This window comes from Vespa velutina, chromosome 24 (assembly GCF_912470025.1).
Source record: "Vespa velutina chromosome 24, iVesVel2.1, whole genome shotgun sequence".
Lineage (NCBI taxonomy): Eukaryota > Metazoa > Arthropoda > Insecta > Hymenoptera > Vespidae > Vespa > Vespa velutina.
The window spans coordinates 750,355-770,354 of record NC_062211.1 but is presented as its reverse complement, the minus strand read 5'-3'; the positions used below and the strand labels follow the sequence as shown (position 1 = coordinate 770,354).

General features: G+C 36.5%; 1 protein-coding gene across 4 annotated transcripts in view; it reads left to right on the top strand.

Annotated features, from left to right (window-relative positions):
* Positions 1-20,000, top strand: part of LOC124957063 (homeobox protein SIX2-like) — a 37,402-nt gene that overhangs the window by 12,407 nt on the left and 4,995 nt on the right. For all 4 annotated transcript variants that reach the window (XM_047513711.1, XM_047513709.1, XM_047513710.1 and 1 more), the window contains 2 exons: positions 1-132; positions 19,447-19,945. The exon at positions 1-132 is cut by the window's left edge and continues 103 nt beyond it. In XM_047513711.1, the coding sequence (XP_047369667.1) occupies positions 1-132; positions 19,447-19,945 (631 nt within the window). The remainder of the gene's footprint in view (positions 133-19,446; positions 19,946-20,000) is intronic.

The window sequence follows — 20,000 nt, the reverse complement described above, 5'->3', positions numbered from 1 at the left end:
ATGGTACGCTAACAATCCTTATCCATCGCCCCGTGAAAAACGCGAATTGGCTGAGAACACGGGTCTGACGACAACTCAAGTTAGCAATTGGTTTAAGAATCGTAGACAGAGAGACCGTGCCGCTGAACATAGGTGAGTCTTGTCTTCTTCTTCTTCTTCCTCTTTTCAAACGAATTAGATTGAGATAAGTGATCTTAAGTGGATCATCATCCTAAAATGATATAGTAGATTTTACATATATATATATATATATATACATGTATCTATGTACACATGTATATTTATCGATAAAAACCTTCCTCTCACCCTTCACTACTACCAAAAGTTTATATACATACTTACCGCGACTCTGATTTCCCCGACTCTACCAACTTCAACTCGCAAGAATCTCAGCTGTCGCATCGTAAAACGAGCAGCGAGAAAATGCGTAGGAGTCGTCTCTTCTTCTTCTTCTTCTTCTGTAGTTTCGTGTTGTTTCGAAGGTCGTTGCTCTACATCCGATTTTAGAAACGACCGACCAAATTCAAAGGCCCTGTAACAGCACATCTATAACGCGTTCTTCTCTTCTCCTCCTTCTCTTCTTTCTCCTCCTCCTCCTCCTTTTCCTCCCCCTCCTCATTCTCCTTTTCCTCCTCCTCATCCTTCTCTTCTTCTTCCTTCCTTCCTTCCTTCCTTCCTTTTCGTTCTTGTTCTTGCGTTTACTCATCGCATCTCCCACGTCGCGTGATTCCGTTCACATTCATGTTCATGTTTCTCTCTCTCTCTCTCTTTCTCTCTTTCTCTCTTCTCTCTCTCTTTCTCTTTCTCTCTTTCTTTCTCTCTCCCCCCCCCGTTCTTCTGTCCGATGATACATCGAATATACTTTTGAAAATATTTATCGATGGAATTTAATTATATACACCGTAATCTTGACGAAATTGTTTTACTTCTAACAAATAAATATAAACGATTAAATTCTATTAAAAAATTATAGACATTCGATTAACCCTTTTGAGTGCTGAATATTCTCGGCGTAAGCACAAGCAGTCATTAATGGTTTCGGATCACTGGGAACGATATACTTTTTTCTTTAATATTAACTTCGTCAATTGAATACGTAAAGCTCCAACTACTTAATTGATACGAGAATTAATTAATTATTTTATTCAATATATTAACATGTAAATCATATCTTAATTCGACACTATCTCAAATGCGAGAAATGGTCGAAAGAATTGATAAACGCATATATGCGTCCGTAGTCACACAATGATCGCTTTCGTTAAACGCGTATATACGTCCACGTCTCTCAAAGGATTAATAAATATAAACGATCAAATATTATTAAAAAATTATAGATATTCGATTAACCTTTTTGAGTGCTGAATACTCTCGGCAGAAGCAAGAAATCGCTGGCGGTTTCGATCAATTGGGAAAGGAATACTTTTTTTGTTAATATTAATTTCATCGATTGAATATGCAAAAGTGTGACTATTTAAATGATATAAGAATTAATTATTTTATTCTATATATTAACATGTAAATCGTATCTTAAACCCTTTTCGGTACGATTTAATCGTGAAAAAATTGTCTATAAAATAATCATTTAATTTTTATTTCAAAAAACATCCTTCATATTATGATTTATACATATTGTTAATTAAAATTATATTATTGATTTGGATAGAATTGTTATTATCCATTCATTATGTTGTTTATTTCACAACTATAGTAAATATTTCAATAACTATTTCCTTTAGTAAAAATATAATAATCGTTGTTTACACTTAATGTTTACAAGAATGAAATTCGACTGAGTAACAAAATTTGTTAGTTTTTTATCTAGTAGTTCTAACGGTAAACAATATGTAATAATGATTTGTGATATTTACATAAAAATAAAAGAGGATACGATATTATCAGATTCAATACATTAAAAATTTTAAGTTATATTAATTATTGTCATATTTAATAGTAATTGTAGTCACATTACGAGTGTTCAATTCGTTATTTTACCGCAAGGGATTAACTTGAAATTATTATCTCAAACGCGAGAAATGGTCATAAGAATTGATAAACTATGGACGCATATATGCGCCCGTAGTCATACACCGATTGCTTTTGTCAAACGTCATATATGCGTCCATGGCACTCAAAGGATTAATAAATAAATAAATATAATACAAATCCTATTAAAAAGTTATAGATATTCGATTAAGAAACGAACGTATTTTCGTGATTAATCGTTCAATCGATAATACTATTAGTATTATATTCTCGATGGTGTGCTTTCAAATGGTTTCCTTGTTTTATGAATGAACGAGAAGACTTTCTGCAAATAGAGTACTGCGCTTGCAGTAATAACGTTCTTCTTATCTAACCATAGAGGTTATATGGGAGTCATGACGACTTTTTTTCTTTTGGAAGGAACTCATCGATGCGAATAGTGGTTAGGACAGAGCTTATTTATCCTGTATTTGCGAGAGAAATAGAAAAGAGAAGAAGGAGTTTGCCAAAGGGAGGAAGTGGGAAGCACCATCATGGTAAAGTCAGTCGGCACGGTATACACCACCACCGTACCACGTCACGCCACAAGAAACGTATCGAATTTCTTATGGCTTCTGTATATTCCCATGAACGAAAGCAAGCGAGGTCGAAAGCAAAAAAAGGGAGAGAACGAGAGAGAGAGAGAGAGAGAGAGAGAGAGAGAGAGAGAGAGAGAGAGAGAGAGAGAGAGAGAGAGAGAGACGGTCAGTCTAGAGAAAAAGAGAAAGGAAGAAAGAGAGACAAAAAGAGAGAGAGAGAGAGAGAGAGAGACGAAGAGGATAAAGAAGAAGAAAGAGAGAAAGAGAGATAGGTCTAGTGTCCTGCCAATAGCTTTTCGTGTACTGGTTGTTATAGTAGTAGAATATCCTGGATACGCCAGGACATCATTCCTGGCATATTAATTACAGGAAATCCCACAAAGCTTCCACCCCTACAACGCACGTTATATACTTTCATTGCTTGTCTTCCTTATCTCTCCCCCTTCCCCCTCTGTATCGACATAGAGACAATGTTTCATCAATCCCCCCCTCCTCTTTAACCCACCTTCTCCATTCACCTCATTCTCTTTCCTATTTTATTTTACTATCCTCTTTATTATAGTACTGTATTCAATATTTGTTCAACGATCGCGTCTTTTTCATGAAAATGAAAATCATCGCTTTTAGAAACGACGTTTATACGTTCATTAATGGTAATACGATTTTTATCTCTCGTAGTGATCTATTATTAAAAAAACAGATACTTAGTGATGGGTAACGCTTTTAAAATTGCCATTCCTGTAGTTATTTTATATCGATGATGATAACGCGCTGGTCCCGCGTTTTGTCCCTTGGGACAGGGGCGTCTTGTTGTGGGCGTCTGCCAACATACAAGAGACATCATATATTCAATCCATGGTGGTATTAATTCTCCCTTGGGTATCTCCATTAAATCGTTTGACTTTTTTCACTTTGACGCCGCGTCGACTTTTCATTCAATTTCTTCCTTTATCCTTTACACGTTTCTTATTAAAATATCGATGAAGTATTTTTTTTTTCCGTTCGTTGTTTTCCAAATAGATCATCATTTATATTCTAGATTTCTTGGAGAAAATTATATTGGAAAATTATTATAGGTAATTTATTTTTGGATCAAATGAATGGAAAGTCGATCATTATTTATGCTCTAAATTTCTCCGAGAAAATTATATTGGATAATTATTATAGAGATTTACTTTTGGATCAAATGAACGAACAATCGATCATTCCTTATATTTTAAATTTCTTAGATGAAAAATTATATTAGAAAATTATTCTAACGATTTACTTTTAGATTAAATAACACGGTATCATGTAATGATTGTTTTAAACGATAATCGCAAAGTTTTTTATCGCTTGAAAAATAAATAACACAAGGACCACGTCGTCTCGTATTTGTGATAAGAACACGAACGAACGGTCTAGACTCTTTAACGGCGCCATCTCGAATCTTCTGATCAGCATCTTTCATATCTTAACATTTTGAAAACAAAGTTGGACTCTTCCGTTAGCTTCGCACGTTTTATGTTATCGGATACTATCAGAGCTCAGTGCTGCTTATATATATTGTTCTAGTGAACTCAGAACTAAGAGAAGACGCATTTTTAGAACGCAGCTTTAAGAGAGACAACGCATTGTCTTTTATTATTCCAATGATCTCTCATCCTCCTCTCTTCTTACTTTGTCCGTAGTATTCGTAGTTAGGTTCGTCATATATTCTTTTCGTTTCTCCTCGGTCTTCTTACACATTTTACGAAGTGTAGCTGTGTCTGCACTTTTTATTACAACGGAGGATGCTGAGACTTCTCTTTATCTCTGCAACGTAGAAACGTAAACAATTGAGTTATGCAGTCTCTCTCTCTCTCTCTCTCTCTCTCTCTCTCTCTCTCTCTCCTCCCCTTCTCTTCGAACGAGGAACGATCTCCTCCACCCCCACCCCTTCTACCATCCCTCTCGTTCTTTGATTCTCTCTTATCTAATATACACATCAACATTTTCCATTTGCAATCTTTCTTTTTCATCTGACTCATATTCGATTCGCTGTAAAATCATCGATCCCACGAATGCTTCCGTTTGTTTTCCTGGAAGAATATAAATTATCATTTATTGTATATATTTATTTCATTGGTCAATATAAAACAATTTGGTTATTGTTTTATATTGAAAATAAGAGAGAGAGAGAGAGAGAGAGAGAGAGAGAGAGAGAGAGAGAGAGAGAGAGAGAGAGAAAGAGATCTAAGTATACATTTAGTTGTTTACCCCTCTCTTTCTCTCTCTCTCTCTCTCTCTTTTTCTCTCTTTTAACAATTTTCATACTTGGAAATGGCCGATCCAGTTTTCTTTGTCCCAAGTCATGGTTACGATGCTTCCGAACACTTTTATTACCCTCTCAAAACATGTTATTCCTTCTGCATTTCCGTACCTTCAGTGATCTTCTCTGCAAAGTCCGATCCCGATCGGTCCGTTTCTTTTGACTTCAAGGGTTAAGAACAACATAAAGGATGCCAAAGATAAATAATGTTGAGACAGAGAGAGAGAAAGAAAGATGTTCCCTTTTTCTTTGTGAGATGCCGTCGATTTCAAATTTTGGTCCTTTTATTTTTGTTTTACGTCATGCTGAACTGAGAAAAGAAAAGTTATAATAATAATAATAATAATAATAATAATAATAATAATAATAATAATAATAATAAATGGATACAAAATAATTATAATAATAATGATAAATTAAACTTCAACGTTTTTGTTGGATAGCGAAAAGAAAAAAATTAAGCGATAATCACATTTAAAAATATTTGTGAATCCATTCAAAAATCTGATATTATGTATGACACTTTTGTTGCATTTTTGATATTATTGTGTTTGTTGTATTATGATCGTATGAAAATTTTTTTGGATATATTATACTTTTATAATGTATCTCCCTCAACGCATTCATAATATCATTTTATTTACACACACACAAAAAAAAAAAAAAAACTTGAAAAATGATTCAATAAAAACTTTAAATTCAATATCTCTCAAAAAATCACATTATATCAGATATTTAATCTATGCATTCAAATAAATGATTATTGAGATATTATGTAGTTAATGGACTATGTAGAATTAAACGATTCTTCAGCCATCTTCCGACGTGGCTTTCGTCTTCGTTGCAATCGATTTCTTGGCAGGATGAGCCATCGTTGAGTTATATGGGCATCATCGTTGTAGTCGTCGTCATTGTCGTCGTCGTCGTTGTCGTCGTCGTTGTCATCCTACGTGGTCGTAGCAGCCAGTAATGGCTTCGCCGCGTTGTTCTCAGTGTCAACAAAAGTTTGCTAATGTACCCGTCCTACATAGACTCTCCCTCACCCTCACCAACGCCCTCGTAGTCTGTCTCGCTCTCTTATTCTCTCTTTCTCTCTCTCTCTCTTTCTTTATCCCTCTTTTACCATCAACTTCACCCTCATTTTCGTTTCATCCCCTTGTCTTCCTTGTCATTGGACTACGCAAACTGATCGAAAGGATCGCAATAGAGAGAGAGAGAGAGAGAGAGCCGCATTAATTTTTCTTTTTATTTTTTTTTTTTTTTCGTTTTCTTTCTTCTTTTTTTTGTTTTGCTTCTCATAGTAATATTTATAAAGCACGATCTCTCTTGTTACAATTCTTCTGTTTTCGACGAATAATGATTTTTCTTCTAATTCTTTCTTTTTCTATTCTCTGTCTTATCAGTTTTGATTCGGCTCGATTATTAGTAATTCTTCAAGCGACCATCAACGGTATTTACATTTAATTACGTTGAGACATCTTTATGGTAGACACAAAGAGAAATAGGGGATGAGGGATTGGAATGAGAGAAAAATGAAGTGGGCGCGGAAAAATGTGGAGAAGAGGGAAAAGGGATAGAAGGGATGAAATGAGGGTTGGGGGAGGGAGGGTTAAATCGAAGCTTTCAAGGAAGGGATAGAGAAGACGATAGATAGATAGCACTTCCCGGATGTAGAAAGGGACAGCTGTGTGCGAGGGCTGAGATAGAGGGAGAGAGAGAGAGAGAGAGAGGAGGAGGTAGAATAGAGTGAGATAAAGATAGAAGTATTGAAAGGAAAAAAGTATAAGTTCTATCGAGAAGGGGGAGGAGAGAGAGAGAGAGAGAGAGAGAGAGAGAGAGAGAGAGAGAGAGAGAGAGAGAGAGATAATAGTAGTCGGGTCCTTGCCAAGGGTTGGACGTGGGTGGCTGCACCAATATTGACTCTTCCTGAAAACCTAGGGAGTTTTGAGACCCTAACATAAGAGGGGTGAAAGCGAGAGAGAGAGAGAGAATGAGAGAATGAGAGAAAGAGAGAGAAAGTGTAGTAGCTCTCGCTTTTTACCTCGCCATTCGTACGATACTTCGAAATGGCGCCTGCTTTACCACATTTTGTTCAGGAATTATTATCTCTCAATTACAACTTTATACACTTTAATACATTATAATTTGCAGTGATGTCAATTATGGTTACTATAATTTAGTAGGCCAACTTTAGGCAAAGGCCAACGAGTTATGAAATGAGTAATGAAATTCCCGGGATCATTGATAAAAAAAAAAAAAAAAAGGATGAAAAAGAAAAAAAGAATAAATATATAAATAAATAAAAAGATAAAAAAAAAAAATATTAGATGATCGTTGTATATAATATCAGGCAAGAAGTAGCTGTGTATTATATTATTATGAAAGGATACGTAGGGACGTAGAGACGTAAAGAAAAAGCTATGATTCATCTTACATCGCGAAGAAAAACGTACTCTCTGGAGAGTTGAACGCTAGATAGGTGAAACAGGGACGAGAGGTGTATCCTCTCTCCTCCCTCAGCGCGCTTTGGCTTTGATGGAAGTCGATCGGTGATATATCGTGGCTCCTCGACACATCGACTTTGATGGAAATCGATCTCGTGATCGTCGACGTATCGAAGGAATCGCGGTGGCAACCCACGCTACCGGTTGTGGCCATCCGGCTAGCCATTCTTCGAGCTATAACAGGAGTGTACTCTAGTCTCTCTCTCTCTCTCTCTCTCTCTCTCTCTCTCTCTCTCTCTCTCTCTCTCTCTTTCTTTTTCTTTCTCTCCTTGTTCTGGAACAGCAAAACTGAACTTCTTGCTTTTACCTTTGCGGGGATTCATCTTCTTGGCATAATTTCAATGTAAATTTTCTCCTATCGAGAAAACATATCGATATCCAAAAGTTACATTTAAATGAACACGACAAAATTATAGTATGTTCATAATCTTTTATTAATACCATCATACTATCGTTAACGCATTAAGTAAGTATCCGATTGATTTTATTAGAAATCATCTTAATAATATCTATCATAAATATTTCTAGATAAAAGTTACAAGATAAATGTAATCATGCTCTTTCTCATTGGATGAGATATAATAGATGTAAAACGTTTGTTAGAAGGTATATATAAAATCTTCATCTTCGAAATGTCATCTCTCTCTCTCTCTCTCTCTCTTTCTCTCTCTCTCTCTTTCTCTCTCACTCTCTGAAAGAAATCTTACAAATATTTGTAATAAAGTTGTCAATATTGAATGACTATCCATGACATTCTCAACGTTGTGTTAATCGAACAAGTTTTGGAAAACTTACTTTATCATCGATCGACATTTACATCATCATTATATTGATGTTTATGGGCTTTGAGTAAGTTTTAGTGTTTGCCGAATAAGGCTAACGTGTTGTCCAAGTCAGGCAAAAGAGAGGAGAGAGAGAGAGAGAGAGAGAGAGAGAGAGAGAGAGAGAGAGAGAGAGAGAGAGAGAGAGAGAGAGAGAGAGAGAAATTCGTATGTACATATCGTTCTCGTGCCGCTGACGTCCCCAAAATAGCTACGAACACTGTGTCCCGTGAAGTAGGAACGGCACACGGTATAGAGGCAGAGGCGGCGGCGGCAGCAGCAGCAGCGGCAGCAGCAGCAAGCAGCAGCTTCAGCAGCGCCTGGTTTACGGTTACAGCATGCACGGTGTCTGAGTAGCGCGCTCTGCGTGTCTGAAACCAGAGAACCCTATCTTGTCAACGTGTCTCGCGGACCGCGCCGATGACATCCACAAACCATTCCGCGAACACAGAAGACCTACCTCCAAACGTTTCCCATTTGTTGTTTCCTTTGGATTTTCCAAATGAGCATCGGTCGATCATTGAAATTTTCTTCGAATTTGTTTCTAGAAAAAGAAGAAGAAAAAAAAGAAGTAGTAGAAGGTCTAAAAAGCTCGTGATTATTTTTTCATTGTTCGATAAAATTATCCTCTTCTTTTTCTTTTTCTTTCTTTCTTTTTTTTTTTTTTTTTTAACTAACTTCCTTAATAATCCAAAGTTGGCTAAAGGAAATAGTAGGCGTTGACCTTAACGTTTCGATCAATCAAGTTCTTAACACTGGCGTCGTCTTGGCCTAGTTATGTCATCGTCTTTGGGTCGACGTTCAAAAGACTATCTCAAAGTGACAGAAGATATTGGACCAAAATAACCCACGTGGTGTTACTCTTTCGGTGACTTTGTCTATACTTCAAAACCGATGACATCATATGGCCTAGAGAATCACACAATGGTTATAATACCCGAGGATATAAGCTAATACATTTCTTGTAATTATATCATTCCTCAATTTCATCATGTTATTATTAGAATAACACAACTAGTATCGATCACATACGAATGTTTATCTATTTACCATATCTTGTTGCGTTACATCAAAAATACATGGTGCATTTATATTAAATATCTATTTCATTCATATTGCAAATTCCCAATAGCAATGTAGTCTTTTTCAAATTTATTATAACATCTGATCACATTATCACATTGTTCGGTACAAAAGTCTCTCGCACGTGGGACAGTGCGTTTGGAACAGATTACATTCGACGATGCACAATCCCAGAAAGATTGAGAGAGGGAGCGACCAGGTGAGGAATGGAGAAGAGAGGAGAGGACCGTGCATGCACAACAGTAAAAAAAAGAAAAAGAAAGAAAGAAAGAGAAGAGAGAGGAAAGGGAAAAAAAAGATTACAGTACACACGTCGCGACGGTGAATGTGCATTTGTGAGGACGCGTGGTCCAGGGTCTCTTCCGGCGGGAGAGAAAGAGAGAAAGAGGGGGATGGGGTGCGAAGGGGAATGGAAGGGAAGGTCGGCAATCCCCTTTTTCGTCGAAAAAGGGAGGACGACGACGACGACGACGACGACGGGACCGGCCATGTTGGGTTTTGCCTCGGCCATTTTTCGGACTTGGGAGAACAAAAAAGGCGAATAGGGCTCTCTCTCTCTCTCTTTCTTTCTCAGTCTCTCTTCCCCTCCGTGGAAAGCCGCTTTAAAGAAGACCACGTCAAATCTGACAGGCCACGCGAGGGAGAAAGAAGGGAGGCCACATATGCGCACGTTAAGGACCAAAAGGGCCCGCCTCGTGCGGAGTCTCGTCATGAAAAAGAACAATCCTCTTCTCTCTCTTTCTCTTTGCTTCATCTTCGTCTCTTCTCCTTCTTCTTCTTCTTCTTCTTCTTCTCCTTCTTCTTCTGCCTCTTCTCCTTCTCCACTACCTCTCTTCTTCTCCCTTTCCCCATCGTTGCTTATGTACCTCGTCTCTTTTTTAGAAGCGAATAAGGGGACAGAGGGGGCATTCATTCATGCACGCACATTCCCAGAATTTACTTCGTGTACGGATGGATGATGATGATGATGATGACGATGATCATCATCATCATGCGTGTTTGTGTGTGTTGTGTGTGTTTGTGTTCCCCATCGACGCATATATGTATAATTCGAACGATCACCGATATGACGATGATGATGATGATGATGATGATGTTGTTCATGTTGTTGTTTTTCTTTGCTCCTACGTCTGGCTAGTAAGATAATTTATTTTTGATTTTTCCTTTTATCTTCGTCGTAAACTTGCGTGTTATTTGTTTTGCTAAGAACGATAGATCGGCGATAATTTAAATCAAACACACGTTGTCCGATTATTATTATTATTATTATTATTATTATTATTATTATTGTTATTATTGTTATTATTTAAGTGAGTCCAATATAACCAGTAAATCTTTGGATTTAATTTACTCTTTCTTTTTTTTTTCCATTTGTTTTTCTCTTTTTTTTTCTTCTTTGTTTTAACTAATTCGTTGCTTGTTTTAACTTGCGTGAAGAAAAGAGAAAGGATCATTGAGCAATTCTAATATTCCTTCGTTAAGAGATCTATCCTTACACCATTGGAATTGTTTTCTCCGAATGCTATGAAGCTTGCTCTACATGGTGGTCGGGGGGGGGGGTGGAAGGGAAAAAGAAAAAATCTATCCAGAGTCGTTGAAAATATGATACTCTTTGATTGTGAGACATATCGAGGTACGATAATTAACTCTCTGATTATAATTATATAACGTAAGTTTGTAGGTTTGATATGATTGATTCATTTGATGAATCAATGTTCCTAAAACAGAAAATGATTTGAAATAGCACAAATGGATGTTGGGGCTAATGGAATTGCGTATTGCGTTTTATTTAGAGCAAGTTAATTTGGATCTGATCCTGATGGGATCGTATGCGTTTTCATACTCTAAAGCAATGAGAGAGAGAGAGAGAGAGAGAGAGAGAGAGAAGTATTATAACTTGTATTCTGACGGAGTAACAAACACCCTTGAACGAACGAACGAACGAACGAACGAACGAACAAATGAGAATCTTCTTCGTAACTGTCTCCAAGTTTTTAGGCTATGCGATGAGGAAATTCATGTCAGAGTAGAGGAAATTGCATGTCGCCCAGAAGACATTAAAGCAAATATTCCTTGAGACATATCTCTACCAAAGAAATCTCGTCCATCTCGTCAGAGTTTGCACAATAGTGCCAGATGACTTAATCGTATAATATCGAGGCTATCCGACTTAACGGCTAGTGATAGTTCCTTGAGGCCAAACTAATCTCTTTATCCTCTCCTAATTTTATCTATAATTTAATGTTTTCTTTTTTGTTTTTTTTTTTTCTTTTCTAATTTAATGCTTTAGCACGAACTATATCCCTTGATAACAAATGTTTCTTCCATCCTTTTCAAAATCTTATGAAAGCAAATATTTTGAAAGAGAGATAGAGAGAGATCTTATGATGTTTAATCGTTGATAGTTTTATTTAATTCCCCTCTAGAAAGTCAATGGTATTAAAATACTAATCAAAATGAAAATATTCTTAGGGTTTATTCCAAATTTTGTTCTAATGCGCTTATAATGGGTTTATAAAAGATACCTTTATTAGAGAGATGATTCGTTTATAGATGAAAATTTATCACCGATGATAAATGTTTTTAATTGTTATACTCAATCTATACGAAACCTATTTATACGAGTACCTTTAACAGATAATATGGAAGAGATATAAAAGCGTGGCAGCGCCGAATATATATATATATATATATATAAGACGTTTCGAGAGCCATCTCAGAGTTTTACGGTGCGCATTTTGCCTTCTCAACGAGAGAATACAAGAAGAAGGAGGAGGTTGAGGAGGAGGAGGAGGAGGAGGAGGGGGAGGAAGAGGGAATCTAAACGACGTCTGGCACGAAAACTCGTATTCCCTGGCACGTTCTTCCTCGTGCGTGTGTGCTCTTTGGCATACGCATTCCTACGTGCAATTCCTGTTGAATAACGTCAAATCAGTCAGATATAACGCCATGGCGCGCCATTCATTTCCTTGCCGATCTTCAAGTACTACTTACATGTTACTGCCAAAGTAGAGACCGGCTCGGTAACTTTTCAAATTGTTATAAATGATATATATATATATATATCATGAATTATCGTTCTTCTTCATTTAATTTTGCTATTAAATTTTCATATATTTCGATCTAGAATTAAAATATCGTTTATTTATGATAAAAGGAAAAGAAAACAAAAAATTCATTCATTCATTAAATTATAAAAATATAATAATTTCGGTATATATATATATAATTTATATGAGAAATTTATAAATGCCTTTGGTTGAAAAAGAACACACAGAGAGAAAAAAAATAATAAAAATTGGTAAGAAAGTTAAAGATATTAACGAGACAATGGAGTAGATATCTATCCTTTGAGAAGGACTACCGAGTGGCAGGTTCACCTTAATCCGGATTAAAGAATTCTAAAACACCAAAAGCGTTTTAACATTCTCTCTCTCTCTTTCTTTCTCTCGATTCTTCTGCGTGTTGTTTGACCGCCAAGTTTCTGGCGTTTTTACCTGTTTCTTTCGAAAGTAACTTAGTTTTTCTGTCAAAATTGAAAAACCGATGTGAGTTAACTGATTCGTATGATAAATAATGCGATTTAACATAGGATTATTCACAGGTAGTTATCATCATTTACTATACATATACCTTTTGGTAACGTTAATTCCCTTCCCCTGTCCATCCTCCAGATTATAAAACTAAAAGTAGAAGGAATATTTGTTTGTTAGAATCGGCAAAAAACAAAAAGAAAATATTCGGAATAATATTCGAGCAATATTCTTTTGACGTTTCGCAAGAGAATGCGAATAGACATGGAGGAGGAGGAGGGAAGAAATTGTTCGTTCAGGTAAAAGGAAAATGGAAAAGGCACCACGGGCACACGAGGTCTAGGATCAGGAGATGAGTCCTGCGGAGTTTGTAAACAGAAGTTAGCTCGAATGTGTACACGCTAGAAAGAGACTATTCCCTTCCCATTATCTTAGACCAAAGAAATTCTTCCGTATCTGGTTATAGAATCAGCTGCTGCTGTTGCTGCTACTGCTCTTGCTGTGGTGATGTTTCTACTGGTACTCGTAGAGAGGCTCACCTGCCATGCATAGGTAAAAAGAGAGGAGGAAGTTTGTTTCTCTTTCTCTTTCTCCCTCTCTTTTTTTCGTATAGTCCAGATCTTTAGAGAGGTATACTCAAGAAAAGATTCTCCATATTTCTCTACCGTTATAGCGACAAACAGGAGAACCAATTTTTAAGTTTACTTTCCTTCCTATAAGAATCATATGTGATACACCTTTTCTCTCTCTCCCCTTCTCTTTCTCTCTTTCTCTCTCTCTCTCTCTCTCTCTCTCTCTCTCTTAGTCCTCTTCTACTTTAAAAGGTTTATCCTGTTATATGGTGCATTAAAGTCGTGACAATCTCTCTGTGGAACCTGTGTATGCTGTTAAATCCTATGGGAAAAGAAAAGAAATAAGCGTGAAAAAGAGATCTACTACTACTACTACTACTACCACTACTACTCATTACACTATTACTACTACTACTATTATTACACTACTACTACTACCACTACTACTCATTACACTATTACTACTACTACTATTATTACATTACTACTACTACCACTACTACTCATTACATTATTACTACTACTACTATTATTACACTACTACTACCACTACTACTCATTACACTATTATTACTACCTACTATTACTACACTACTACTACTATCACTACTACTCATTACACTATTACTACTACTACTATTACTCACTACACTATTTCTATTACACTACTACTTACTACACTATTACTACTACTACTACTACTACTACTACTACTACTACTACTACTACTACTACTACTACTCATTACACTATTACTACTACCGCTACTATTAATATACTACTACTATTACTATTACTACTACTATTAGTATACTACTACTATTACTACACTACTACTACTATTACTCATTACACTATACTATTACTGCTACTGATACTGCTACTGATACTGCTACTGATACTACTACTACTACTACTACTTTACATTGGTCAAGTGAAAACAAATGACTTGATAAGCATATTGCTGCTTATCATATACTAACCACTACTCCTTCCTCCCCTAGTGTTATTTTAATAATCCTAGAGAGGGGGTCTGATATGGAAGCTAAAATGAATATCAATGTTATCAGGTTTCAAAGGAGCTTCATGCAACTATATAATATATAATACCACTGACACGATTCAATTCGCTGCTCAATTATCACTTTGAATTAATCGTCTTGGCAGCATCGATTCAAACAGTTGACAACATAGTACGTAGAGGGACACCCATCTTCTTTCTTACTCTTCTCCTTCACCTCCTCCATCTTCTCCTTCTTCTTCTTCTTCTTCTTCCAACCTTCTCTTTTCGTTCTCAAGCGGAGTCTAATAATATTGTCTCGCGTTTCTAACGCAGCAAGGAGCGCAATCGGATCGCATCTCGACCAGAATAGAAGTCGAAATCTCTGATCTCTCTCTTTCTCTCTCTCTCTCTCTCTCTCTCTCTCTCTCTCTTTGTTTGTCTATCTCTTTCATTCCCTTAACTCTCTTGGCTACCATTCTACAACTTTCTATCTGCTTGACTTTACTAGAGAAGTCTTTAGACAAAAATGTCAAAATACTCTGTTGGAGGATTTCGATCTTTCATCGCCTCTCTCTCTCTCTTTCTTTCTCTCTCTATCTTTCTGTCTCTTTCTCTTTCTCTATCATTATTTTCTTGATAATTTAATTGATACATACTGAAATATAAAAATAGATTTACAAATAAAATTGTTCCGCATGAGCATTGGATTCTTCGAAAAACAACAAAAGAGAAAATCACAAACGAAGAAACAAAAGGAAACAAAATAGATGTAATCGGTATACCAGATTTAAAAGATTACTACGGTCTTATTTTGTTGAAACAGAAATTATTAGAGAAAGTTTTTGTATTGTGTGACATATATAAAAGTATAAAAGTAGTAAGTCCGATAACGTTCGCATGTAAGAAACATGAACGCGGCGCTAGATGGGATTAGTATAATTGGTAATTTCATTTCTGGATAAATTTCTGACCATAACACAGTCCTCTTTTCTTCTCTTCTTCCACCTCCTTCTTCCTCACCTCCTCTCTTCTTCTCTTTTCTTCTGCAAAATGAGATGCTATCGGATCGCACGATTCCCACTAATTCGCGTCTAAGTTTATATCGCTTGGGACACGCTAAGAGAGTAGGGGAACACTCTTGAGATAACATCTCCCTTTTCCCTCTCTCTTTCTCTCTCTCTCTCTCTCTCTCTCTCTCTCTCTCTTTCCTTCCCCCTTCCTCCCTTGCAGGGAGAAATCTCCTCGTAAAATCGGATTATATCGGTTCTGTCGCCCCCTTGCGTTGTCCTACACTTTATTCGAACCTGTTCGCGATATCGTCCAAAAGAGAGTAAGAAAGAAAGAAAGAGAGAGAGAGACGACCTTGGGGGTCAAAGTTGTGAAGATCCCTCGTAATGTTCTCCTCTCTTGTTAAATCTTCCATCCAATTTCTCTACTCCCAAAGGGTGATAAATATTCGGTAATCGTGTATCACACTGCGCCAACATGTGTGCTCTTTCTTCCATGCTTCCTTTACTTATTTTAGATCTGGAAATAAATTAATTTGTTTGATCAAAACATACATATATATATATATACATATATAAAATTTATATTTGATTATAGAAAATTGATTTTTCAATTGTTCATCTATTAAACATGACAAATATAGTTTTTGTATTATTTTTTTTTTTCTTTTTCTTTTCTTTCTTTCTTTTTCTATTTTTATTTTTAATATTTTCATTCTACATGTACTTCGTTTATTAACAATGAACATTTCTTATTCGATAACTCGAACAAATTATTATACTCGATGGAATTTTGCTAGAAATGTTATTGTTTTTATAAACTTAACGATTAAAAAAATCAAGTACCCAAGTCTTCGATCATTATCTCTCTTTCTCTCTTTTTCCTCAACTCTGCCTAGAAATTATTATGACTAATCGTATTTCTACATCTTCTTATGCCATAAAATCTCTATCAGGGATTTAAATCACTCTCGAGCTTCGCCATTACCTGAAAATTAAATGAATAATTTAAAAGTTTTCTTTTTTTTTTCTTCTTTCTTCTTTCTTTCTTTCTTTTTTTTTTTTTTTTCGTAACATCGAATCGTATAAAAAAAGTTGACGTGAAACGCGGATAGAAGAACAAAAAATATAATGCAGCTTTAGATACTGTCCTAAAAATTGTATTAATCAAATTGATTATATATTATTATAGATCATTAATTGGTAAAGTATTTTATTATTATTATTATTATTATTATTATTATTATTATTATTATTATTATTATTATTTTATTTCTTTTTTGTTTTCTAAGGAGAAAAAGAATAAAAATAAAAGATGAAAGAAAAATGGATAGTTTAGAAAGAAAAAGTCAATATTGATGATTCTTTTTCTGTGTTCTTCTTTTTCTTAAGTTTGTCCGGGGGGGGGGAGTGGTGATAGTGATAGTAGTAGTAGTAATAGTAGTAGTAGTAGTAGTAGTAGTAGTAGTAGGTGTCTCATGGAACGAGCACGAAATAAATGTCTCCTACACGCGATGAGTCACAAATCCTAATGAAAATAATAATGCCCGAAAGAGCTTCGTTCTTTCCGTTGGTTTGGTGCAATGCGGATAAATTTACTGCGCGATCCTTGGACGGATAAGGCATACCTGGGGACACCTCCGTCGGGTTATAGGCTCTGCTATACAACGGGTGGCATGAAACTTGCGTCTCCAAAAGACACCAGCAAGAGCACGCACAACTACTACCATCACGATCATCATCAGTTTTACAAACACCACCGAACAACTTTTGCTATCTTTTTCTCTTTCTCTCTTCTGTCTTTTCTGTCTCTCTTCTGTCTCTCTTGTTCACATGTAGGGATCTCATCTCCTCGGCACAAGAGTCTCCTGGAAATAATTCTTCTCTGAACGTCCTATCCAAGAGTGGGACCGTACGACGAGATTTTCACCTGCCGAACAGATTTATCGTGCTTGCGTCTTTCCCCGTCTTCTTCGACCTGAACCATCCCTAAAACCAACCACGTTCAACGTCGTTAATTTTATTCTTCTTTTTTTTCTTTTTTATTTTCTTCCTCTTCTTGTTCTCTCTCTCTCTCTCTCTCTCTCTCTCTCTCTCTCTCTCTCTCTCTCGTGGGATCTTCGACGAATCGCATCCTAACATCTCGTTTCCATCGCGGACACCACCAGCGGTGGTGGATTCCAGAATTTGAATTTTAACGAAGACACAAGCGATAGCTCGTCATGAAATTTCTTTTAGAGTCTTTGATTCCGTAAATTCGTAAACGGTTCGCATTTGCCACGCGTGTCGCCTCCATGTTTTGGGACCTTTTTTAAAATCTGCGATGATTCGATCAATTAATTAACTCGTTCCATACGTACAGAAATCAAGATTCAAGAATTTCATTCATTGTTGTTATTATTATTATTGTTATTGTTATTATTGTTATTGTTATTGTTATTATAATATATTCAAGGATGGATGGATAAATGGATTCGGTCGATCTTCGTGTTTTTGGCTGCATTGAAAGTGCATATGTCGTCGTAATATTCCTCTCCTCTCTGGCACTGTTTTGTCAATCATTCTTAAAGCTCGCGCGTTTACAACACGTTTCTATATACGTGCCAATAATAATAAAACTCGATCTATAATTTCCCCTCGTAATATTTATATTCAAGATCGCCAATCAATTATTATTTGGATGATTTGATAGAAAATAAATTATCGTGATGGAACATTTCTATATTTTTGACTTGCGTGTCACTTAGTAAATTTATTACTTCATTACGACTTTGTGTCTCCTCGACATCATTTAAATTTTCCTTCCTCTCTGCTCTTTCCTAATCCCTTATAACCCCCCCCCCCCCAATCCCCTCTTTCTCTCTCAGCACAATAAATATAAATTCGTTTGAAATCAAATTATCCTTGATTGTAGAAGCGATTATATTTAAACAAATGACTCTCCATGTTATTTCTCTGTCCCTTTTTTTTTCCTTTTTTTTTTTTTTTTTTTTTTTGGAATAAAATTTAACACGTCAAGTTTATAAGATAGTGTCATTCATTAACCAAACGAATCATCCTCCATTTTTATTCCTCAATGAGAATCGCGAGCTCTCTCTCTCTCTCTCTCTCTCTCTCTCTCTCTCTCTCTCTTTCTGTCTATCTTATCAATTGGCAGTAGCATCTAAGGTTGATTCTGGAGACCGGTTCTTGAAACACCCCGTAGACAAGTGTCGAGGCACTTGCGACAGAGCCGTATCGCGGCGGGCATGTCTAAACGACTTGTAAAACAAGTGCTTAACGATTGCTCGTGTACCTGGATGCGCGAAGGAGCGCGAGGAAAAGAATGTAGAAGAAGAGAAAGACGGAAAGAATATAAGAAAGGCAGAGAGAGAAAGAGAGAGAGAGAGAGAGAGAGAGCAGTCAGCCAGCCACGAAGTCAGGAACTTCGGGTCCCACGTGTTTCGAGACTTCGAGGAGGTCCAGCTTGCTAAATTGAGTTTACGAGATGTCCGAAGCGCCTCTCTCTTTTTTTTCTTCGTCTCTTCGTTTCGTTGTTCCATTCCCTTCTCTTTCTCTCTCTCTCTCCCTCTCTCACATAGACACGTACATACATGTACATACCACATGTACACTTTGCGATTTCTCTCTCTTTCTCTCCCTCTCCCTCTCTTTTCTTTCTTTCTATATACCCTTAATTCACAAGTACACGGGACTCAAGTACCCTTTTCTTCGTATTTTACACACGGACAACGGTATTATCTTATTCGATATTATTTCGATACTTTCTACATTCTCCCCGTTCGGATTCATTGCTGATCACACATGGGTTCTGCGTTTCGCGTTACTATCTTGGATTCTCCTTGAATAACACTTACACATTCACAATTACTCTTTTAAATGTTAATTTTTAAATAATATAATCTAATAAGAATAAGATCGTTTTGAAAATTATTTTCTCTCTCTTTCTCTCTCTCTATATATATATATATATATAAATTATACATAGAACAGACTTTTAAAATGTCTAGATGCAAGAATTAATGTAAATTTTATACAAGGATTTTTTTTTCTTTGCTTTTTTTTCCAGCGGTCAAAGGGAAGACAAAACCCATGGTGGTGGTCTTGGTGATTCAAGTAGCGAGTCTGGCGACGAAGCCAAAAGACAATCTGTCGTTCAGCAACAACAGCAACAACAACAACAACCGTCGGCTTGTGCCGTTCAACAGCAACAACAACAACAACAACAACAACAACAACAACAGCAAATGGTTGAACACCAACAAACTTCTAGTATGTACCAATTACCACCTCCCGCTGCGGTCTCAAGTCCTCACTCCTATCATCAGACTCACGGCACAAGTCTGAGTCATCCGCATACACCCACCCATCATATGCAACATCATGACACCAGCAGCGAGAGTGGCGACGACAAGAGAAACCTCCATCATCAGTTGCAACATCATCTTCAGGTTGGTGCACATGGTACCCATGGTCTTGTTCATCCTACGGCGACCTTACCACCGCCGCCGCCAAGCTGTGCTCAACAGAAGAGCCAACTTGATTATATGCAGTATTATAGCCCTCAGGTAATAACTCTTCTTAGGTTTTTATAGTTGCAAAATTGTATGGATATTAAAGCAA